General features: G+C 48.3%; 1 protein-coding gene across 2 annotated transcripts in view; it reads right to left on the bottom strand.

Annotated features, from left to right (window-relative positions):
- The window catches only part of LOC109281798 (protein eva-1 homolog C), a 58,461-nt gene that overhangs the window by 3,778 nt on the left and 29,598 nt on the right, over positions 1 to 25,085 (bottom strand). The window contains exons 2-7 of one of the 2 annotated variants that reach the window (XM_019481913.2): positions 16,468 to 16,667; positions 5,369 to 5,492; positions 4,622 to 4,774; positions 3,780 to 3,923; positions 3,349 to 3,420; positions 553 to 642 (exon numbers count right to left, since the gene is read on the bottom strand). In XM_019481913.2, coding sequence (XP_019337458.1) covers positions 553 to 642; positions 3,349 to 3,420; positions 3,780 to 3,923; positions 4,622 to 4,774; positions 5,369 to 5,492; positions 16,468 to 16,667 — 783 coding nt within the window. The remainder of the gene's footprint in view (positions 1 to 552; positions 643 to 3,348; positions 3,421 to 3,779; positions 3,924 to 4,621; positions 4,775 to 5,368; positions 5,493 to 16,467; positions 16,668 to 25,085) is intronic. The other variant, XM_019481914.2, reaches the window with a different exon arrangement.

The raw sequence follows: 25,085 nt of genomic DNA, 5'->3' as shown, positions 1-25,085 counted from the left end.
AAATCATTTGCCTAAGTAACTTTTCATTATTCAGGGTTACTTTGCCAAGTGCTCTCAGTCCTGTGGGAGAGCTTTCATCAAGCTATTGAGTCTTAGCTGCGAGCTCTATGAGGTATTGTCATGTCTTTAGGAAAATTGACTCAAAAGTCTAAGAGAAAGAGGAAGAAGGCCCCTGCAGTCACAAATGCTGTCTGCTGACCACCCTGGATAGTATCCTTCTTTCTCCCTGTAGTGGGTGAGGAATGTAGCAGTCATCAGATTTGTTATTTTCCATGTACGGGGTACAGTCTCCTTGTCCATGGGGCAGAGGGTGCTTCAGTCCCAGGTTCATTCAATCCTTGAATCTCCATGACACTGCTCTACCCTTGCAGCTGTACCTTGCACACAACTTCCATGAAAGTCTCCCTCAAGTGTGCACCAACCTACAGCAATGTAGCCCTTTTGTGCCTGCTTCTGCCAGCATTGTTATAAGCAAGAATCACTGAATCATAGACCTGTCTCTGTCCCTTCCCTCTCCTCAGGGAGTGGCTCATACCCAAAGAAGTCACATACCCCAGAGGTGAGCAAAAGTTGCCAGTGAGCTAGTAAAAATCATCAGATCTTCACGGAGCCTGGACAGCCGCGGCCCTTTGTACCAGCCACCTGCAGTGAACAAGGGGACACAGGCTTACAAACTGGGATTCAGGAACAACAGGAGCAAGTTGCTTGGCAACTGTTGTTGGCTCTGTAAACCTGAATCATCATCTGTCTGCTCTCCCTCTGGGGCTCTGCTCCTCCCCCCTCCCATTCTGCACATCTCTCATGTGTTCCTTGCCAGTCACTACATCCTAGCTAACCTCTTCTCATTGCTTCCCCTGCCCTCTGTGCCCCACCCTCCACTCCTCCTTCTACATCTTGTTACAGACTACCCTCTTGCTTTCTGGTCTTCTTACTGCACATCTGTCCACTTCTCTCCCTTCTGCTTTATTCCTATGCCTCCTCCAAGTTCTGTTCCTCTTTGCTATCTATGTCCTACAGAACTCCCTCCATAGACCCAATGCTTTTCCTGTTGCCCACATTTCCTGTTCTCCATCCTGTTCTGGTGGTCTTTTTCCATCCACTTCCTCCTCCTTCATGAGCATAGATCCCAAAGTGAGTGGCAGATCACGAGGCCACCTAAACAGCCTCCTCTATCTCTCTCTCCTGGTTTTAGTACCTTGCTTTTGTTCATGATAAAAATGTTCCCAAACTAAGAGAAGAGTAAAATCTTCTACCCTGCTTTTGTTACCCCACCAGCTGCTGTTTTTCTCTGTTGGTAAGCCCACAGCACAGACTCCAGTAAGGCATATAGATAGGGGGGTGCACTCATGCACTTGCACCCCGCTCTGATTCCTGGTCCATCCAAAGTTTAAAACCAACTGCCTCACAGTGGCAGCAGCATTTCTAGTCAATCAGAGCTGAGGGAGTCACTTGGCTTCATGGTTCATTGCAATCTACCTAATCCCTTCTAAACTCTTCATTTCACAGGTGTTAATGATCCTCTCTTCTTTTTAAGCATCTTGATGTTCCACTAATCAAGCTGTCCTTAGTTCTGCAATTCTGCTGTGTATTCACTGCTCCTGGTGATGAAGCTTCTATTTCACAGCCCTGCAGATAGTTTTAACTCATTCCAAAGAAGTTATATTTTTCGTTTCAAACAGAATAATACAGCCTTAGGCTCTTGGCATATTAGTAAAACTTCAAATGTACTTTGTAACTAGAGAAAATATGTGTTGTTTTATATAGGATGATGCACCTCACCATCTGCACTCCCTTTTCAAAATTCTAGATCTGCCCTGCATACTGAGATATTTGAACTGGCTTTAACTGAGAAGCAGAATAAATTAACCTTTACAGAACTCCAGGCTGTTGCAGTGAGGCTGCTGCAAGCACCCCAGCTCATTCATTTAGATGTAGCTCAGTATCTCCATACTATACTATGCTACTTGCAATGTAGACATCACCCATTCCTCACTGCTGGCGTTGACGCCTCAGAGAATCTCACTGACTGGTACTAAACAGGACACTGTGGCCATGTCCAGATGTGCATGGGCATGTGCTTGCAGCAGCACAAATAGTAGCGGCACAAATTTATGCTGGTACTTTGTGTTGCAGCGCGTGCTCCTGCACCTGTTCCATGCTGAGGGACAAATTGTCCCGCTTTGGGCAAACTGCCCTTTCCCTGCTCCTCCTGGCTTCCAGAGTGCTGGAGCAGCCAGGGTGCAAATGAAATAACAGAGACACTCTGGCTAGCAGCCAGAGCATCTCCCTGGAGGACCAAGCTTCTGTTTGTTCTGGCACGTGATATTGTAGTATGTGCTGCTTTTTTCTCAGCCTTTTTTTTTTGCTACCGGAAAACCCCAGTAGAAAAGTTTTTCCCTGCACTTCACAGTTGCGGTGTGGGGCGTGTTTTAACATTCTAGGCATGCAGTTTGTGGTGCTGCAAAGAGGTTTTCAGAGCCAAAAACCACACATGCCTGCATGTCTGGATATGGCCCATGAATCCACCAGAGAGAGACTTTGCAGAGCAATTAAATTGCCCTTTCTTCACTGGAAGAAAGTAACCCTGCAAATTTGGGCTGGGACACAGCCCAGGATGAAACAATATAGAGAGCAATATCTCCACTTGTCCTAGCTGGTGATGGGTTCTCTGGGTAGGATATGGAGTGTCTGGAAGACAGTTTGTAAAACCCAAGACAGAGTAAACATGCTGAATAAATTTCCACCAGATAGGGCGTCTTCAGGGTAGAGGTGAGGTACACTGAAAGCACTGATGGAGCAGTGTTACAAAATCAAAGACTGAAGAAGCCAACACTGTGGAGACTGTTGCACTGAATCACATGTACTTACAGGCATGGGGGCTCAAAGCACTTTTGCATGCACTGCAGAAACTAAGGTTGTGTGAAATACCCACATGCCAAGAGGTTAGACCCACATTCATTTTGTTAGAATATGTAGAATGGGCAGAAAGAAGCATGGCCTGAATTTTGGTGACCATGAGAAATGGGTCCTGGGCCACGGCCATGGGGGAAAAAAAGTTCTGGTTTGGATTCCTGTTTCCCATGATGTAAAATCTGCATTCCTCACAAAGGGTAAGAGCATGTCTGCTCTATGGCTCAGCTTAAGATATTTCTTCCCTTCATTCTTAAGGCAGTACTATTCAGCCTTTGAGTAAGTCCACCAACACTCAGTTTGTGTTTGAAGGAGACATCGCATGCATGGTGGGGAGTTAAAGTGTTTCCAGGCAGACAGAGAGTGACCATCTCACCCACAGTCTCAAACAGTCTTACTTCACTCAGTACAAGCTCAAGGAGGATATCAGATTTTTACCGTGTGTGTAGTCTGAAAGCAAGAAGGGGTCTGAGGTGTCATGGCCCACCTCCTCCATCAGCTGCTTTGGCACTGAAATGGAAAAGGAGACAGTACTGAAAGAGCAGCTTGGTCACAACCTACAGAAAAGGTGTGGCAGCCAGGGGCTGACAGGAGATAGGAGGGCTGCAAGATATCCTAGGTGGGAACTTGGGAAACATGAAGGTATAGCTGGACAGTGGTTAAGGTATCTTGCTATGGACTTTTGCTCCAGCTGACACAGCTGTGAGTCAGTACCAGGTTATCAGGCTGAGGGTATCAAAGATGTTACAGACACCAGTGTGTCTAACTGCACTAGCCTGTTGAGTTACTAGGCTTGAAACAGGGCACTAGACTCAGAGCATGACTGAGAATGCCACTGCCTGAATTAAAAAACATAATAGGGCTCTTACCACAAGTGTAGGAGACCCGCAGCTGTTTCTTCATGCCAGGGAAGCAGGGATCCCCAAAGGTGGCCGTGTCAGCTAAGACTGTGCAGTTCTCCTTCTTATGACACTTCCTGGAGACTCTCCTCAGGGCATCAGGAGCTAAACACTCTGCAAATGCAGTTGTCAAGCTGATATTATCCAACAGCTGAGAATAAAGCAGGATGGCTGTATTTCCTCCAAAGGAGGTTTTCAAGAAGAGGCAGAAAAGGGATATATCTGCAGCAGTGTAAAAACAGCAAATCCTGCAATCTGTGCAGGGGTTGAACTAGGTGCCCACTGAGATTCAAACCCTGAGAGTTTGTGATTTCCTGATTTGGATAAAGAAACCCTGTAGCCCAGTGCCATGACATGGCCTTTAATGTCCTGTTACAATACCATGGAAAGCATTCATGAATGAGCATATATGGGTCACCTTGTCAGGACTGCATACATATCTCACTGCTCATTAAGAAAGGAGCTGGTTAAGGATGAATGATGCACCTAATGTGTCTGGGGTGCTGATTGTATACATACACTTCCATGATTTTGTACATACACTTAGAGCAATAGCCTGGTGGAGCATGGCTCCAGGATCTGCTGTGAGGGGCCTGGCTGAATGTGAGTACAATCTTGTATCTAGGTGAAAAGTACCCACCCACATCAGTGTAATGCCTTGGCTATAAGCATGGAAATGAAAGATTTCCCACATAGCATTGCCCTGGCTCTAGACTGTGTAAGGTCTTTGGCAGTATCCCAACTCATTCTTGAACACTTCTGTCTGTGAAGGGGTCTCAGCCAGATTCCCAGTTTGTACCTTCCCAACTTACCTATGTGGGGGCCAGTCCTGCTCACACCATCGCACTCCGGCTTCCCCCGCAGTAATCGCCCATAACTTGCAGAGTAAATTGTTAGGACGGACTTAGTCCTACACTGCAACTTCAGCTTGTCATTCTCACACACTGTCTTAATGCGGTGGTTAGCTGGGAAACGACATGACAGAACATGCTATTGCATCATTAACAGTTAAGTCTTTTCATCTATGAATGAATAAAGTGCCTTGTATTGGAGCCTTGAAGGAGTGGGAGCTTCCAGTCCTTTCCAAAGTCTGTGCAATTTAAAACCCAACTGCAGCATTAATAGTAGCATTAAATAGTAGCATTAAAACATTGCCTTTGCCGCCTTCTTTCCAGCTGGGTGACAAATGTATTAACTATTTGTTACTATTTCCATATAGGAGTAGAAAAGTACTTTTTATCCTATGGATTCTTTGACTATTTGTTGAACTGTATGACTTAGGTCACACTTTTTCTTTTTAGCTTCTTAATAGGGACCATTTTTCCCTGTGCAAATGTACAGTACCTAGCACACAAAGGCATGCTGCAATATTAATAAAAATAATTCCCATCTCTCCAGTAACAGGATGATCCATCTAGGTCACCAGTGAAGTTCATTGGCAATGCACCAACAAATACAACAAATCCCCTTTATATCCCGATACATCAATAGCCTATGGACAACCACAGAGTGCGGAGCAAAGCCTGCCCCAGCATTTTAAATCCATTTGCAAAGCTCACCTGGTCTACACTTGTATGAAGCTATCAGGTACTTGTGTGTCCCAGGACATGGGTCTTGCCCAAATACTTGGCTGTGCACAGAGAACTGGCACCACCTCTGGTCCTGGCATTCGTCCAACAATTTCTGTGGGAAGAGAGCAGCCAAATATACATTTAACATGAGAAATCCTGATGCCATGTCCCCCTACCCTAGAGCACCTCCATATACTGACACCAGGCCATGGAGGAGTGATCCAGGTGATGGATCACACTCCCAAACTTTTATAGCAAGTAAAACATCTGGGCATTTGACCTCAGTGATAACATTCTGCTGTACTCAGGAATTACCCTTTCTTCCATAAGCGCCTTTCAGAGCTGTTACAAAACAACGAAACAGAAATTTACCCTTTACCAGACTTTTTTCAGCCAAAGGAAAAAAGTTATAATAGAAAAGTATGGAGTCCATCAGTTTCAAAACCTTCAGTGATTTCTCCTCCTTTTTCTATATCTTCCACATGCTGTGTGGTGCCTGCCACATTGGGAATAAGGCAATCTGACTTTTCTGTTTCACTGCATGACAAAGTATGCATCTCCCTGTTATCCCTATGCATCAGGCGTTGCTCTTTGATGTTCACAGCCTTCCCCTAACTGTATCTCAATTCCTTCATCTTAGCCAAATCAAACATAATTTCTCCAATTAGTGCATGTCCCCCGCCCCGCATATCTAATACACAATGCAGAACTGAACATAATATTCCTCCCATCGCCATATTGGACATATGTAGAATGGGAACTATCCTGCATTACTCCAATGTTACACGATGTCTTGGCTTAAGCAGCCTAACCCTGTCCTTGTCTATGGAAGACACATTGCACTGCAAACTCATGGCTAAATTGTTTGTTCCTGGCATGTTTCTATAAGCTACACTAGCCCCAGTGGAAAGATTCAAGTCACTGGAAACACCAGTGCTGCCAACTTGTACAGCTTTATCAGAAGTCCTGTGATATTTGTAATTTTTCTTAACATTCTGGCTCATGGAGCAAAGTGGTTACAAGAGAATCACAGTTTGTATTTAGAAACAAAAGTAAGTTTTTTTAACCTCATGGTTGTGGAGAAGGAAGGGGAACAAAAAGAACTGAATATGTTCATGTTCAAGACCAGAGTCAGAGTTGCAGCACCCCCACCCCATAATTCTGTTTTGTCTGCAAATCTAAGACAAAGGTCTTTCCCCACTATGCCAGCTGGGTGGGTGGGTGGGTGGGTGGGAGGTTGTCTTAGATTCAAGTAAGTAGGGTATTATCTTTATGGTACCTTTTGGTGTGCTAAGATCATTTTATTGAGGGCTAATGCTTTCTATACTTTACTTTCCTACTGACCGTCTGTCCTGCAGGATATGCTTCCATAGGTGCATTCATCTGCATTAGTCTAACTTTAATCTGATATGAGTTTTTTTTCTGCCTATACTTTATCAGTCCCTGTCCTTTTGTATTATTTCCCTTTCCTCACTCATGTTCACAAGTCCTCTCAGTTTAATATCTGGCAATTCCATTAACCATGCTATTTATTCCTCAAATCAGCTTTTCTCAATCTTTTTAAGGTAGCTACCCCTTATTTGAAATGGAACATTTTTGCAAACTGCCATATATTTACTATAAAAGTAAATATATTTACTATAAAAGTAAATATATGGAACAAGGATCATGCTCAGGAACATCTATTGCTGATTTGTATTTTAGAGATTGACAGAGAATCCTTGTGACCAGGAATTAAGTATTGTCTTTGCCTTAGATTTTAATCCAATTTTCAACACCTAGTTTCATGCCTTTCTGGCAGTTGAGACCCACTGGGTCAAAAAACCCTTTAGATCTTCAGCAATCAATTAAGTGGATTGAAATTCTGTGCACTGCAGCTTGACAATACCCTTCTGAGACTTTTGTAATCCATGTTATAGCGTTTTCACCCTAGATCCTAGGTCCCAAAGCATCAGCTCTCAAGGCACTAGCTGGCCCACCCCATCGACAATCCACCACCCTTCTCCCCACCCCGAGCAAACCTTGGATGACAGCCTGACAGCTCCAGGGGCAGCCTGTGCATGAAGCAGGTCTGCAGCATCCGGAGGCTGAAAAGGAAGAGCAAGGTGCATGCCCTGAGGATCCTGGGGGCCCCAGCATGCACAGGTGGTGGCTGGCTGGGCAGCAGAGCGGAGGTGGACTTCACAGGCCACGTCCTATGTGACGGGGTGGCCACAGGGAAGAGGGCGCTGTAGCTGCTATGTGTGACAGACAAGCATGCACTGTGCAGGTGGGTATGGTGGTGGCAGTGGATGCGGGCACACAAGTGCCCATGGTGGGTGGCTGCTGGCCTGTGGGCCTGCAGGTGCCTCCCAGCTGGCTGGGGGCCACGGGCACAAAGGGCTTATCCTGCACAGACAGTCCAGCCGCCAAGATGCCCACTTGCAGCTGCAGCAGCATTGCATTCGTGCTGCTGCCCAGTCAGCTGCCACTCATTCATGCTGAGGCCCCTGGGACCCTCGGGGCATGCACCTTGCTCTTCCTCTTCAGCTTCCTAATGCTGGGGAGCTGCTTCATGCATAGGCTGCCCCACGCCATCTCCCCCATCAAGTGCAGGGCTTGCTCCTAGTCTCTGCCACTCTCGAGTAGCCGCAGTCACCCCCACCCCCAGCTAGGCACAAACATAAATTCCCCCCCCACACCCGGCTGGATAAGCAGACGGACCTGGCTCTTCCCCCAGCTGGGGTTTGCCCTGGAGGGGGGGCAGTCTCTCCCAGGCTGTTGTCTCAGCCCCACGCCCCGCTTTCTGCTAGAGTGGAGAGTAGGGGGCATGGCCACACCCTGGCCCAGGGCCAGCACACTGAGCCAGGGAAGGGGGTTTAAACCCCCTCCCTGGCCCCAGGCCACAGCCAGACTTTGCCTGTGGAGTGCAGTCTCTCCTAGGCTTTCCCTCCACTACCCCATGCCCTGCCCCATGCCCCTGTCCTTTCCAGTGGGGAAAAGTCTGGCAGGGACTGACCCCCCAGGCAGACCCAGCTGCAGTCCCCAGCCTGGTTTCCCACTCCCACCCCCACCCCCTTGTCAGCCAGCCCTCACTGCTCCAGCTAGAGAGCAGAGGGGCGGGGCCAGCCCTGCTCTCTGGAGCAAACAGCATGGCCCAGCTCAGAGCCACAAAGCATCCTGGGATGCTGGGGGGCTGTGATTTAATTTGAACCAGGAAGGGGTCTGGGACAGAAGTTCCATAAACTAGTTTGACTTAAATCAATTAAGTCTGATACTACATTCAACCAGGTTTACCTTAAACCAGTTTCATCCATTTTTAAACTGGCTCATGTGCACTAAACTTCTGTTATAGGTTTAAACCAGTTTCTTATCACTTAAACAAGTTTATGTGTAACTTCTGTCCCTAGCCTTACAGATTTCCATCTTATTTTCCTCTCTTGCATGATGCTGCTGCAGGAACAGCTGCAACATCAGGAGCATGTAGCTACCTTTTAATAGCAGAAATGGGTGAGTTATAATGTACTCCCACAGGCCTAGGTCATTCACAGCAAGCATTACTTGTAGTGGTCACCAGAGGGCACCAATTGGCTTCATAGTAATATAATTCAACTATTGTAGGTGGGGGGAAGGAGTTGGCTGCTGCTAGGTTGGGCAGCCCCCTGAGCTGTGGGGGACCCCGGTGCTTTCCTCTGCAGTAGCAGGGCCCCCTAGGTGGCATCCACCTGCTGGCACCCTGCCTGGGCAGTCCCAGGGGGCAGCCAGCCACGGAGGGAAGCACCAGGCCCCATGCAGGTCAGGGGCTGTGCGACCTGGTGGCAGCCCATGCAGGCAGGCAGGTTCCACTGAAGAAAAAAAGAGTGCCAAGGAGCCTGATCTTTTTTCCCCCCCTCCCTGGAGCCTGCCTGCCTGAGCTTTGCAGAGGCCTTGTCCTTTCCTCCACGTGTGTGGCACCCCCCCAGGGCCGCCTGGGTTGGGTGCCAGTGGGCAGGTGCCACCTGGGGGGCGCTGCCACCACCACAGAGGGAACGGCCCCACTGCAGCTGTGGAGGGAAGCACTAGGCCCCGATGCAGCTCAGGGACCCCTCGGCCCGCTGGGCAGCTTGCTCTCTGCCCCCTCTCCCCCCCACCCCGCTGCCCCCCTTGCTGCCAGAGAGGCTGGTAAGGATTGGGCCCCCACCCCTGTGTACACAACACAGGGGTTGAGTTCAGTTTAATTCTCCCTAAATTGAAATGGTGGAAACAGTGAGTTTTTAAAAATCCACTGTTTCAGTTTAGGGAGAACTAAACCGAATTAAACCCCCTGTGGCAAACACAGCAGCCATTATATCCAGACGCTCAGCAGAAAAGCTCTGCCTTTCAGCTTTGGTTTGTCTACTGACAAGGGAATGTGTACCAAGGTTATCAAAAATGCCCTGGGTTCCTTAACTTCTTCTAGGTAGCCTCAAGATTCAAACGTAGCCAGCCTCAGAGAATTGTCTTATAGTACAGCACCTCTGTAAAAATACACTGTGGTGCCTTGAACACAAACCCTTTTTGATGCCATCTGTCTTCAGTGGCCCTTGCAAGAGGCTGCATAACAGACACAGCAACACAGAAAAGTATCACGACATACAACCCCCTGACAAGGCTTCACTGCATGAGTGCACGAGTGCCCATGGTTTGTAGACTGAACTGGATGACCAAGCAGTACTCTTTACCAAAGCCTAATCCTTATGGTTATTCCAAAAAAGCAGCCAGACAGGGAGATAAAGGATGTTTGCAAGAAGGGATAGGATGCAATGGTAGAACAGCATATGAAACTTTTGCCCACAACCATGGATACAAACCTAGATAAATGAAAAGGCAGAGCTTGAGAAATACTGGTTTGGTTAGAGGTGGGCATGTGTGTAGCTGGTACGAAAATAAGCCAGGTACTCAAAAAAAAACCTAAAAAGGGAGGATTGAAACCCAAAAGGATGGCTTTGTGTTTATCACTATTTCCAGGCTGCTAAGAGCTCAAAAGGTAGGAAAGGAGAAAGAGCTCTTCAGAAAGCTAAAGTATCTTTTATTCTTTATACCTCATCCTAGCAGGATTTTATCTGAATGGCCTTGACAGAATGTCATGTTAGAGCTGTGACATACCATTTTGTTGCTTCTAATTAGATCTTCTGATTTAATTTTGGTCCTTAGATAACTGTACCACAACTTCTACTCTGCCTCTTTCTTGTTCTTTCTGGGTGAACCTCTCAGCTGAAAGGCTTTGTGTTTTCACATTTTTCTGTAACAAATTTCATGACTCTCCCTAGTCTTAGACCAAGCCCTTAGCTACAGTGCTCTGTTTATCAATCATACGTACTTACTGGCTGAGTGTTGAGGCAATTCATTCTTCCCTTCAGGAGTCTGTGACCAGTGGGGAATATAGTGACTAGCCTTCTTCATCAAAGGATGTTTTGTTTTATCAGGAAAAAGAGAGTATTAGAAAGAAGGCTTTTAAAATAACAAATGGCCTATACGCTCATCTCACTTTTCTGAAAGATTACCATCCCCTGGTAGCAACACAGGTAGTCCACACTTCTTCAGACACCTTCAGAGACTCCTTGGGAGCAGACAGAAGAGCAGCTCCTGGCTGTAACTGAGAACACTTTGCAGGAAGCGTTCTGAGTTACAACGATGCCCCGCACCAAGCAGAAGTTTGCGGTTGGTTCCAGGAGGAAGGGGAGTCTAGCTGCTGGTTTGAGCTTGCAGCTGGTCTCCCCTGGCCTCTGCTCCCTACCAGCCTGCCCAGTTTTCAGAATGGGAGAAGGAAAGGGAGCAGATGGAGCTCATTCATGGGGTTCCCCAGTTGGCACTGGAGAGTGGGGTGGGTGGATTGGAGCCCCTTCCACCATGGGGGGCTCCAATACTCCTAACCCTCCGGACCAAACTTGGGTTTTAATTTTTTCTGTCACTGTGTACACATAAGCACTCATACATTACTGCAGGGTTTGTGGCATAACAATCCACCCTGCTGACCTCTTGATACTAAATTACAGCAGGGGGCGCCTATAGCTGACAGCACGCTGATGACGTGCAGATCACTGAAAGTGGTGCTGTTTAATTAATTTAGGTAATTTAATTAAGTGTAATATAATTACTGTAATTAATTTTGTTATTTTAAAACATATTTTACACCTATTTTACCAATATATGTTTTTTAATTTGTTCTTTTATTTTTATTCTTTTCTTTCCTATCTTTATTCCTATCTATTTTTATTCTCACCTTATTTTTCATTTTACTAAGTCATCAAGTAAACTTTATTTTGTGTATAAATCCACCTGTTGTTTTTTTTATTTCACTCAAACAGGGCATTGACATTTGGCTGGATGCCCATCAGGATCGAGTTTGGGGCGGGGGGGAGGCCTGAGCCAAGGCAGCCCCTGTGTACAGTGGCCAGGTACACAACAGTGCCGGGCTGCACTTGGGATGGCTGGCGGGAGCGAGTTTTTTGGGAGTAGGGTGCAGGGGTCAGACAAGCATATAGACCATTTGTTATTTTAAAAGTAGGGTGCAGCGGTGTCCCTGCTGCTGCCCCTCACTCCCAGCCCATGGCCCCACCAGTGCCTCTCACTCCCAGGCTATACTGGTACACCTCAGTCCCAACCCGCAGCTCCCCAGGCCATGCTGGTGCCCCTCACTCAGGATCTGCAGCCCTCTGGCACTGCCAGTGCCCATCATCCCCCATCCACAGCCTCCCAGGCCTCCAGTGCCCCTCACCCCCTGACAGCCTACTGCTCCCCCATGTTCCTCACCCCCAATCCACAGCACCCTGGTCTGGTCAGCCTTGATGGAGGGGACCCTCAGCTGCTCTCATCATGACCAGGCTGGAGTGAGTCAGGCCCCAGCATGGGCTGGAGGGAAGGGGAAGGGCTGGGGCTCCAGTGCTGTGCCTGGTGGCCCGGCCATGCCCCCTTCCCCCCTCCCAAAGGTCCCCCCCTGACTCCTTCCCCCACTTGAATGGCAGGCCCCTCCCCCCCAACCCCCCTGCCCACCCACAGTCCTGGCGGTTCAGATTCCCAAAGAAGTGGGAAGCCACTGCTGCCCACAGGGAGCCCCACACCCACCCCTAGCCCCTTACCCTGGCCCAGCTGAAGGGGAGGAGACACATGCTGCCTGCCTCAGATGCCCGTGGCCAGGCTGCCAACAACCGTGAAAAAACCCTTGTCCCCCCATAAGCGGGGTCAATCATCAAAGGAGTGGGGCTGTGAGAAGAGGGGGCAATTTCTCAGGTGCAGCAGCTCAAGCCCTGAGGAAAGCCCCATCAGTTCATAGATTCATAGTGTCGGAAGGGACCTCGGTGGGCCATCTAGTCTGACCCACTGCCCCTGACAGTCAAGGAAGAGTCACCAACCCTGGGGTCAGGTGATCCCAGCCAGGTAGGTGCCTGTCCAGTCTCTTCTTGAGATGGGGTGAACACCACCTCCCTTGGGAGCCCATTCCAGATTCTGGCAACCCAGACCGTGAAGAACTTTCTCCTAATGTCCAGCCTAAACCTTCTCTCTAGTAGCTTATGGCCATTGTTCCTTGTCATTCCAGGGGGTGCCCTGGTGAACAGATTGTCGCCTACTTCATGTTGCTCTCCTCTCATGAATTTGTATGCCGCCACAAGGTCCCCTCTCAGCCTTCACTTGGAGAGACTGAAGAGGCTAAGGTCCCTTAGCCTTTCCTTGTAGGGCCTTCCCTGCAGGCCTCTAATCAGGCAAGTGGCCTTTCTTTGGACTCTCTCCAGGTTGTCTGCATCCCACTTGAACTGTGGCGTCCAGAACTGGACACTGTACTCCAGCTGTGGTCTGACCAGTGCCGCATAGAGGGGGAGAATCACTTCCCTGGACCTGTTTGTGAAGCACCTATGGATGCATGACAAGGTGTGATTGGCTCTGCCAACTGCTTCATCACATTGGTGACTCATGTTCATCCTGGAGTTAACAGTGACTCCAAGATCTTTTTCTGCCTCGGTGGAGCTGAGAGGGTCGCCCCCCAGCCTGTAGGTATGAAGTTAAGGGTGAAGTGACATGTTACATTTAGCCCATACTGAATCTGTGGACTGCTAAGTGGGGTTGGAGTTAGAACATGCTGTGAGCAGTCACACGTCACGGGTTAATAGATTGTTGCCTGCACAGCTCTGACTTGCCACTAGAGGGCAAGTAACAAATAATTGGTGAGCAGGGGTGTGGCTAAAAGCCAGGACACTGGTAGGAGTTGGGGGGTGAGGGCTGGGAGTAGTGCATTCTTGGATGCTGCAAATTCCTCATTTTGTCTCTGTGGAGCAGACTGAAGTTACCTTAAAATAAACTAGGTAGCACAGCCCAGAGTTAACCCTCACCTGAAATGGTGTAACTTTGAGATGCTCAGAGGGCACTTAGCATGAGTTAACGAGCTTTAATATGCAGACACTCACATTTTCAGTGCCTTTAGTATGGTCTAAGTGCAACATGTAACTTCACCCTTACAATCCTCTCCTCCCCAACCCACCTAAGCCTATGATCCACACCCAGACTAGGAGGCACACTACAAGCAATGTTTCAACTCCTTTTCCTCTAGCTGGCTTTCCATCTGTTTGGCACAAAATCTGTTTCTTTCATAATGCCGAGTTGAAGACAGGTCTTTCTCCAGTGAAGTGGCATATTATGCGTTAAGTATTTACTATCCAGGCATCAGATTAAAAATTCCTTTAGCCATTAATGCTCATACAAAACACCTCTCAAACAATATCATTAGTGAAAGTAACCATGAGTTAAAATGGAAACACTGATTGTCTTTGGTGCTGTATTAACCCCAGTAAATTAAGACTGTAATCTTTCTGTATTTAGTCCCTGCCACGTACATTTCCTAAAGTTCCAAATTCATTCCAGTGTCACCGAGACAAGGTGCGTGCTATCTGCAGCTGTTTTGGCCTTGGATGGTTTCCTGGCTAAAAACAAAGATTGAAGGGCTAGTGAAAGGCAGTCTCTTCGGGCCCTTATACACGGGACAGGGGTTTAGTTCTTCAGGGTTGCATTCTATGCTCCCTCAGCTGAAACGGTTTGTTTTATTTTTCCATCACTGTTTACACACCATGGGTCTTAAATCTCATTAAATGCTCAGTGTGCTATTCACAGTAAATCACTGCAGGAAGTGCCTCATAACAATCCACCCTGCTGTTCTCTTCATACTAAATTACAGCACGGGGAGCCACACACCACTAATCCCCACTATAGACCGGTGATGTCTGTAGTTCACAGCTTGCTGATATGTACAGATAACTGAAAGTGGTGCACTTTAATTAATTTGTCATTTCATTAATTTCAATAACTTCATTAACTTTTACACATATTTTTATATAAAATATATTAAAAATTTTACATCAATATTTTTAAATTTGTCATTCTTATTTTATTCTTATTATTTTCATTCCAATCTTTTACTTTTTGGTTCATTTTTATTTTGGTTCATCATTCAGCCTCTTGTGGCTTAGGTGGTAGAACACAACAGCTTTAGGTATAAGTGTGAACTGGTTCTCCCTTCTGCCAGCTGGTTTAGTGTGAATCATAGCCATACCTCTTTTAGGGTCCAGTAAGACACACAGGTCCTTTATTTGGAGTTTTCCTTCAACACAGCAAGCTTAGGCTTTCTGCCCACTGCCCTCATCAAAGAAAATCAAAAGCAAATAACATTGTCTCTTTCAGTTCAGGCCATGAAGGTTCTCCATCTTCTTCCAGCAACAACCACTTCTTTCAGCATCCCCTTTTCCCTCAGCATTTAGATTTCTAAATGCTTCCACCTGGGAATCTGCCCAGGAATATCTGCCTCCTTCCAGCTGTACCCCATTGCCAAGCAGGGGTGACAGCCCCTTCTGGATCCATAAAAGGTCTCTGTGCCTTCTTATAAGATGCCCAGGATCTGACTTTCTATATTTCCTAGTAATGAGCACCTCCGTTTTTAATGCATTTACCTTCACCACAGTTCATTTTGTAGGGAAGAGAAGTGCTATCACCTCCCTTTTTACAGCTGGAGAACTGAGGCACAAAGGGTTACACCAGAAGTCTATACCAAAGCAGGCCTTGGACCCACACTGTTGCAGTCTAAGCTGGTGCTGAAGCCAGACCATCATTCTTTCCTGGTTCAAGCCCTACCACAGACCTGTTTCTCACAATTTGCTTTGTTTTGTGTGACTATTCCAAATCCACCTCTGGATCAAAAATAAATTTATATTACACCTTCCTAGGCTCACAGCCTAGGCAGTCCTACTAGATGAGCCGCACTTAACCAATCAAAAGCGGTCCTATTGCATCCATGCCCTTCATTACCCTGCTGACAAAATAACAACCTCGGATCCTCTTGCAGACACAGAACTGAGAGGGGAATAAATACCACCAAGTCTTAAACTACTTTAGGAAGATGGCAGAGGACTCTGACAGAATCATTAAAAATTAGGTCATCTAGTCCAACCCCCTGCTCAAGGCATGATCAGTTGTATCACAGCATACAAGTCCTTGTCTAACCTATTCCTAAAACTACACAATCAACCCTTTCAGAAAACTACAAGGCACAACACCCTAACATGCCACAGATAAGGTGGAGGGACAACAGCATTCAGTGTCCTGCTACTGCAAAGGTTGTTAGTACACTTGAGAGATCCAAGGAAACAGGCCATGCCTCTCCATGACAGAAGAAGGTAACCCCAACAGTCCATACCAATCTGACCAGGCAGTAAAAATCCTTCCTGGTCCCAGATGTGGATTGGTCTCATCCTGAGAAGAGGGGCAAGACCCTCTAAGCAGGGACCTTTAAGCATAGCTACTGTTAGATCATACCTGAGCAATGTTTATTCTACCTCTTCTTGAAAACCTCCCATGATGGAGACTCCACAACTTCTCTTGGCAATCTATTCTAGTGCCTCACTGTTCTAATAGTGAAGAAGTTTGAAAGCCACTTGGGAAGCATTGGAGAAGCTCTGGAACATTCAGGAGGTCCTGTCTAGACAATATTTCTAGTCTTGCCTTAACTTTGAACTGTTCCTGGTCACCCTGAGAACTTTTGTGAATGGCACAGGGATAGCTTCCATTGGAAGGCTGGCACATGTGAATTTCATGGGTGTTTTTTCTTTTACCTGTCGGGCTGTAGGAGACATACAGTCTCTGCTCTCAACAGAGATATTGCTGGTGCCTGGGCAGAGGTTCTGGCTGGGGACTCGGCGACCATAAAATGCAGACAGGATGCTAATGGAGGTCTTGTGGGGACAGATGATAACCAGTTGCTCCCCATCACAGGCATGGGTTGTGTGGTTCTTCAGCACCTTTCGAAGGTAACCTGGTAGGATTAAAACACAAGGGATTATTAGGGCTGGGTAAAAAGCAAAGAGGGCTAACTTAGCCAGTTGGAGAAGCAGCAAAGTTTGGATACAGAAAGGTTCATAAATGAATGTGTTTAAGCTAAGAGAACCAGATTGGGACTGTCAAGGTTTTGGTAAAATTACAAAGCTATTAAAGAAACAAATCAGGAGACTGCGTAGATGCATAGAGCTTAAGGACCATTGTGAAAGGGCAACTTTGGTGTCTGCCACTTTAAGAGGCTTGAATAGGCTGTGCAGCAGTGGCAGTTGTGACTAGGCTTAATGACTGAGGCGGTCACATGACCACAATCCGGATTGGAGGATAAGGATGGACGGCCTCAGTATAAACCCAGGCCCTCAGAGCTGAGTGGGGAGTTGCTGTAGGGATGCCACTGGAGTAACATTGCCCAGCCGGAGATCTGCTGTTCCCAGAACACCTGCAGGTTAAGGGTAGGAACTATGTGGATGGAGGAGGTTCCTGGTCCTGGGGTATTTCCTGAAACTACACCCTGCTAGGGATGGATGGGGTGGTGGGACTGCCTGTGGTGGGGTGGCCCCAAGGAAATGCCACACCTGTGTCCCTCTAGTAAAAGGCAAGTATGGGGCACCATACAGCCTCAGCCCCCATGACCTGGTGGGTTACCCCATAAACGGGACAGGTGAGGTGTCCCAGGTATGGCATCAGACACCTGAGGCCCACAGGGGTAAGGCCTAGTAGCCCCAGTGAGGGGGCATGTGAGAGTGAGTAGGCTGCGTAGAATAAGGTCCATATGGGGGGCCTGAAGGCCGGCACATGGGCCGCGTAGAGTAGGGTCTGTGTGGGGCTTGAAGGACAGCACATAGGCCAACCTGAGTAGAAAGTGAGTGAGCCCAGTGAGGGCAGAACAGCAGGCCCAGGAGGGGTCCAGAATAACTGTGGCACAGTGTTTGGAAGGGCTCAGAGAAGGCAGGCACGTATGAAAGAGAGGGTGTGCAGCTCAATAATGTACCCAAAATAATCCTGACTGGCCCATGATTGGGCCAGGACCAGACTAGTCGAAGGTCCAGGGTGCCTGTGAGGGACAGCCAGAGGCTAGAGGCCTGGAGTCCTGACTAGCCTAGCGGCAAGGCCAGCGCCTGTGTGTCCAAAGGTCCCAGAGGGGGCCGCTGCGGAAAGGGAAAAGGGCTTAGGGAGTTTTGCAGCCTAGAATGAGGGAAGAGATTAGACCACCTGAGGGGGAGGGATCCAGGTGGGGTCCGAACGTCAGGCCGGCATAAAGTGAGGCCCATTGTGGGGCCAGAGCCATCTAGTGATGCCATCTCCAAGGCATGGGAAATGGTGTAGGGATGGCACAGAGCCATGTATTATGCCCTTGGCATTGGGCAGTAAATGTGCAGGCTCCCACCTATAAACAACTTCCAAAGTTACATCAAAGGCATGGCAGACAAGGTGGGTGGGCCAATGGTTGGACCAGCCACAAGATGGGCCTCTATCACAGCTCTCATGAACATTTAGTCTAATCTCTTGCATAACACAGGCAAGAGAATTTTACCCAGTATTCTAAGCAAGAAACCCAAATATTTCGGATTGAAGTACATCTTAAAGAAAAACATCCAGTCTCAACTTAAAACCCCCAAGGGCACGTGTACATGTGATGGAGGTTAGTTCTTCAGGGTTGCATTCTATGCCCCCTGTAACAGGGAACCCTAGCCCTGTTACCGAGAAACAGGGTAGTCCCTTTAAATCCAGAGCCTTCTAGTCACGGCTGGCCAATCAAGTAGGGGTTAAGGCTCAGGCCCTGCCAGCTGGTCAGGTGACAGGAAGGGAAGGCCAGAACCCTATAAACAGTGACTGGAGAAGGCCAGAGAGGCAGCAGAGAGGGGGACTCCCAATGCCCACGGTGCTGCGACAGCAGCCTCTTTTGGAAGAATACGCCACGCTGTGAACCAGAAACATGATCATCTAAAGTAAGCAGGCATGTTGCCTCTCTTATTTCTTTATTATTATTTTTCCATTATATGGCCATAGAAGCCTATGGTTTGCGTTGGATGTTAATAGCTGGTGGTTTGTGGCTGAGGGGTGGAGGAGGCCTCATTAGTGCCAAGGGGCACCATGATAAGGGTCTCAAGAAGCCCTGTGGCACTAGAGTTTTTGAGAGCTAGAGCCTTGGAGTCAAGCCCTGATTACTGGGGTTTTTTGACTGACAGGCCTAGCTAGAGAGGGACGGGGTGAGCTCACAGTGGCTGAGACCCCGACACAAAAAAGAATTTATAAAACCATCTGCAAGGCTTGGGCTGCAGTGTAGGGGAGGAATGGAGCCACAGATAGCGCCCCCTGGCATCGGGGCAAGAAATGGGCATCCTCCCGCCTAATTAAGATCATTAATTAATTAAAAACAAGGCATGCAGGTGAGAAGGTGGATGGTTGGCCCAGAAACAGGTGGGTGGGCCAAAGGCAAATCAGCCCCGAGAAGGCCTCCTGTTGCACCCCCTAAATTGAAATGGTGGGTTTTATTTTTCCAGCACTCATCGGTTTTAAATCTCATAAAATGCTCAGTGTGCTATTCACAGTAAATTAGTGCAGAGGGCACCACATAACAGTCCACCCTGCTGATCTCTTCATGTTCAATTACAGCAGGGGATGCTGCACACCGCTAATCCCTGCTACAGACTGATGATGTATATAGCTCACAGCTCGCTGAAATGTACAGATGATCGAGAGTGATCAAGAGACCGACTCCTACTGCCAGGCCCTTCACCCCAAGGAAGAAGAGGGAAGAGCTAGGACAAAAGTGGACACGAAGAGCTCCCATACTGTCCAGCCAGGGGCTAGATGAAGGTTGTCACTGGCCCCAAGGCTCACTGCCCTAGGGTCATCGCCCCCCTGGATATCTGCAAAATGTACAAAGCCCTTGCAGAACCAGTAGAGCCAGCAGAGCTGCCAGCTCCTGAAAGTGAGAAAGAAATGCAACCAGCTACTATCCCTAAGAAGAATCGCAGAGTAGTCGCTGTGGGAGACTCCCTCCTGAGGGGGACAGAGGGAGCTATCTGCCGACCTGATCCCTTAGCCTGGGACGTCTACTGCCTCCCAGGGGCCTGTATCTGGGATGTAGCTGAGAGGATCCCAAAACTTATCCGGCCCTCCAACCACTATCCCATGCTCCTTATCCATGTGGGCACAAATGACACGGCTTGAAGCAATCCCAGCCAGGTCATGAATGACTACAGGGCTCTGGTGCAGGGCTCAGGAGACTGGGGGCACAGGTGGCTTTTTCCTCAATCCTTCCAGTTACGGGTCACGGGCTGAGAAGGGAGAGACAAATTGAAATAGTGAACAGAAGACTGTGACATTGGTGCCATTGTGAAGGCTTTGGCTTCTATGAGCACAGTCTGCACTTCAGAGAGAGAGGCAGCGGCCTGTTGGGAGGGGATGGCCTCCACCTCACTCCACTGGGGAAGAAGCTCTTTTCAGCCAGAATGGCTGGTCTGCTTGACCGGGCTCTAAACTAAGCTCGCTGAGGGATGGGCGGAGAACCACCAGTGCGAGTTCACCAAGAATCAATCACTAAATCAGCAGGTTAGGCTGCTCAAGGGAACCCATCACTAGCCCAGCCCAGGAACAGAGATTTTCCAGGAGTGTAAGGAAATCTAGGGCCTCCAACAGCACATTTACTTGCCTGTATACAAATGCCAGGAGGTTGGGGTCCTTCAGGAGGAACTGGTCCTTCTTCTAAACAGAAACAGCCATAGGGACAAACAATCTCATAGGGATAACAGAGACCTGGTGGGACTTCTCCTATGGGACCATGGGTATAAATGGCTATACCCTGTACAGGAGAGATCATGCTGAGAAAAGGGGAAGTGGTGTAGCTCTCTATGTGAAGGAGCAGTACACTTCCCTACAAGCAGAGTATGTGACCCAAGGAGGACAATGGGAGACCCTCTGGGTTAGAATACAAGGGGAACGTGAAGGGGATACAATGGTAGGAGTCTACTACAGACCTCCAAATCAGAAACAAGAGCTGGACCATGAATTCACTAGGGAACTGGCTGAGGCTGCACACACACAGTGCATGTTTGTCATGGGAGACTTCAACTACCTGGGTATCACATAGGAAGAGCACTCAGCCAAATCCTATCAGCCACAAAGCTTCCTCACATGCGTGGATGAGCTCTATCTGTTTCAAGAAGTTTATGGGTCAACATGAAGTAAGGCGCTGCTGGACCTGGTATTGGCCAAAGGCGATGAACTAGTCAGTGACCTAAGAATCGAAGGGAAGCTGGGTGACAGTGACCATGAGTTGATCACTTTCACAATCCTTCACAAAGCTGGCAAGTCAGTCAGCAATGCAGAAGTCCTTGAGTTCAGAAAAGCCTACTTTCATAAGCTCAGGAGGCTTGTTGTCAAGGCCCCAAGAGGCCATGATTTGACAGGGAGGGGAGTTCAAGATGAGTGGTTGCTCGTTAAGGAAGTGTTCCTAAAACCACAAGGGAAGTCCATTCCAGTCCATAGAAAAGGTAGTAAAAGGGCTCAGCAAGCACTTTGGCTTAACAGGAACTTATGGACCTCCTACATCTAAAAAAAGAATCTTATAAAGGATGGAAGACAGGAAACACCACTAAGGAAGAGTATTCTGCACTGGTCCACACCTGCAGGGAGCAAACTAGTAAAGCCAAGGCTGTAACTGAACTCCATCTGGCTACAAGAATCAAGGACAATAAAAAGTCCTTCTTCAGATACGTGTAAGTCAGAAAAAAAACAAGGGCATCATTGGACCCCTGCTAAATCAAATGAGGCAACTGACAACTGACACCCAAAAAAAGCTGACAACCAACACCTCAAAAAAAATGCTTAATGATTACTTTATGTCAGTCTCTCACCAGCCCAAAGGGACCACCCTGCCTGACAAGATTCAGGATGACCAGGGTGAGGGGCACTACTGGTGTAGATCTTATGAGGGAATACCTTGAGAGGCTGGACACTCACAAATGAGCTGGTCTAGATAGACTGCACCCAAGAGTGCTAAAGGAACTGGCAGACATCATAGTGCAGCCACTTGCAAGGATATCTGAGAACTTGTGGTGCTCAGACGAAGTACCTGAAGATTGGAAGAGGGCCAATGTGATGTCTATCTTCAAGAAAGGGAGGAAATATGACCTGGGAAACTACAGGCCAATCAGTTTGATCTCAGTCCCTGGGAAGATCTTGGAAAAAATTATCAAAGAAACCATTCTTGGCAGGCTAACAGAAGGCAACATTCTGAGAGACAGCCAGCATGGGTTTGTTGCAGGTAGGTCTTGCCTGACCAATCTCATTTCCTTCTATGACCAGGTGATGTAACACCTGGACAAAAGGGACAAGGTTGATATCATATATTTGGACTTCAAGAAAGCCTTTGACCTGGTGTCTCATGATGTCCTTTTGGGAAAATTGGGCAACTGCAGCCTCGACTACTCCACAGTCCAATGGCTGGGGAACTAGCTCCAAGGTCGGATCCAGAGAGTGGTAGTTGATGGAACCGAATCAACATGGCACTAAGCGACTAGTGGTGTCCCCCAAGGCTCCATTCTTGGGCCTGTACTCTTTAATGTCTTCATAAAGGATCTGGACACTGGTGTCAGAAGCAGACTGGCTAAGTTGCCTGATGACACCAAACTTTGGGGAACAGTGTTCACACTTGAGAATAGGCTGATGATCCAGGCTGACCTCAACAGGCGTGCAAGGTGGGCAGATGAAAACCCGATGGCATTCAATACAGAGAAATACAACATGTTCCACCTTGGGAAAAACAAACCTGCATTGCACTTATAGGCTCAGCAATGCTACACTCGCTAGCACCATGACTGAAAGAGACTTGGGGGTCATGACTGACCGCAAGATGAACATGAGCCACCAATGCGATGCCACAGCTGGCAAAATGAACAAAACTCTGGCTTGCATCTACCAATGCATCTTGAGCAAGACCCACGATGTCATCCTCCCACTGTACTTGGCCTTGGCGAGGCCGCAGCTGGAATACCTCTGGCTCTGGGCATTTCTTTATTATGGTTATATAGCTTTACACTATCTAGCTCAGGTATCAGTAGCAAACTAGTTAGGGAAGCATATAACCCATAGTGGGATAACCTCCTAAGGTTTGTTTTGTTTCTCAGATAGGTTTTGCAACTCCCAGTGAACTCCATGGTGCTGCAGCCAAACTGCTATTGGTGCCTGAGCTAGTTTAAACCTGCCTTTGTGTAGCAGTGTGGCATCCCCAGAGGTTACTGTAAGCCCCTGGTGGCTCCAAAAATTCCCTTTTTGCCCTGCTTGCTCTGGAAACAGTCTCCCCTTCACTTTCCTCTCACACCTTGATGTCTTTTATGGTTTTATGAATAAAAAAGGGATGCTGCCTCAAGGCTTCCCAGACCTGGTTTTGCAGTAATGACCACTTGGTGGTTGTGGTCCTTTGCTTTATGGACTAATAGCATGGCTCCATGCCTTCCCTACACCATGCCCCATGCCTTACAGACAGCATCATTGTGGATGTTCTTTTTGTCACGTGTCTACACTCACACAGACTTTCTCTAGGCCTTCAGACAGCTCCATCTCTCATACAGCTCCACTCAAGTCTCCAGGCTCCTCAGTCCTTCACTCAGCCACTCTCTGGGCTGCCACACTCCTTGGCTCCTCACTCGACTCCCCTTTGGGCTGCCAGATCCCTTGGTCCCTTCCTGGGTCCTCAGACCTCTTGGCCTCTCAGTCAGCCCTTCTCTGGGTTGCCAGGCCCCCCAGTCTCACTCTTGACCCTTCTCTGGGCTGCCAGACCCTTTGGTCTCTCATGTGGCCCTTCTCCAGGTCTCACTATTCCCAGATACTCGCTGGACCACTGGACCCTTCTGGTACTACCACACTAATCCTGGCCCCTTGCTGGGCCACTGGACCCTCCTGGTCCCATTCACTCACAGCTCCTTCCTAGGCCTCTGGACCATCTGGTTCTGCCTCTGCTTTTATTTCAGGTTTTGCCCCACTAGTCTTTACCCACCTTAGGGTTACCCACAAGGCAACAGGGGCTGGGGCTTTAGGGGACCTTAGACTCTGTCTTCCTTGGGGTTTGGCCCTGGTGGCACTTTCTAGGGGCTGCTACACCATGAGCAGTCCCACCACCATCATGGCCCCAAACCCCAGTAGGATGCAGTTTTTGGTCATACCCAGGACCAGCTTAGGCCCTGGCCACTGTCCCCAGACCCATGTTTTCCCTGGCCAACAACCCTATCTATGAGCTCCTTGACCCCTTACTGATGTCACCCTTTTGGGCTCCCTTGACCCCAGCTCTCTCTGTTTCTGAGCCCTGATCTCCCTGGCTCTCATACAGCCCCTTTCTGGGATCAGCTTTCTCTTTCCTCTGCCCCTGGTTCTCCTACCTCTGGGCCCCCTGGTCTTGGCACTGCTGGACCCTCCTCTATATCTGATGGCCCTGTCCCAGCCATACTCATTCAGGGCCTCAGTTTCTACAACTACTTCCTCTTCGGCTGTGGCCACACCTGGACCTTCAGCATCTCCTAGGCCCTGGCCCAGCGTTGGGCCAGTTGAAAACTCCAGGCTTTCTGTGGCTCTGGCAGTCTCCTGCTGCCGCTATCTCTGGCCTCTCTGGGCCCTGGTCCCACTAGCAGGCCAACGATTCTCTGGGTCACTCCCTTCAGCACCTTCTCTTCTGGGCCCTCCTACTCTTCAGATAGCCCTGGTTTGGCCATCTTCATTTTGGGCTGCCCTCCTCCTGAGTCAAGTGATTCCCTCTGGAGTCAGGTGACTCCCTCTATCAGGTCTAGCCTCACCTGCTGGCTTCTTGGGTCAGCTGACTCCAATCAGCCCTGGCCCGCACCTGCCAACAGCTTCACAGGCAGCTTGACCTCCTAAAGTGGCAGGCACCCCAAGTGTCCTGCCACACTTTGATATGCTTGTATTAATCTGAAGTGACTGCTGGGCAGATGTAACATTATGAAAGGGCCTCATTTTGGGGCCCTAGAAACAGGCAGATGTTTTAGTTTATACAACTGCTTGGAAACTGCCAGCATTTGTAATCTATCTAGTGGCCTTGTGGCACAATGCACTGGTTTGTAAAGAATCTGAGATCAGATAAGTAGAGGACTTGAAGTGCTGAAGAGACAGCATATTTGACTGTGGGAGGAGAGGAGAGCCAGGTATTGCTTTACACAGAGCTCCATCAAAATCTCTTCCAGGTTTTTCTATATGGAGGCCCACCCACTAAAAATGGAACTCCATCCCTGAGGAGAGCATCCACAGGAAATGGTCTGTCCATGGAGACTTAAAGTCTGATAAGTCAGTAATAATTTCTCTAAAGTCAGTAGAATTATACCCAGTTGTGACACAAGAACTAAGCCTTTCACATATTAGCTTCTTCCCCATCTCTCTTTACTTT

Source organism: Alligator mississippiensis, chromosome 8, assembly GCF_030867095.1.
Source record: "Alligator mississippiensis isolate rAllMis1 chromosome 8, rAllMis1, whole genome shotgun sequence".
NCBI lineage: Eukaryota > Metazoa > Chordata > Crocodylia > Alligatoridae > Alligator > Alligator mississippiensis.
The sequence above is the reverse complement of the archived record's forward strand: the minus strand, read 5'-3'. Positions and strand labels throughout refer to the sequence as shown.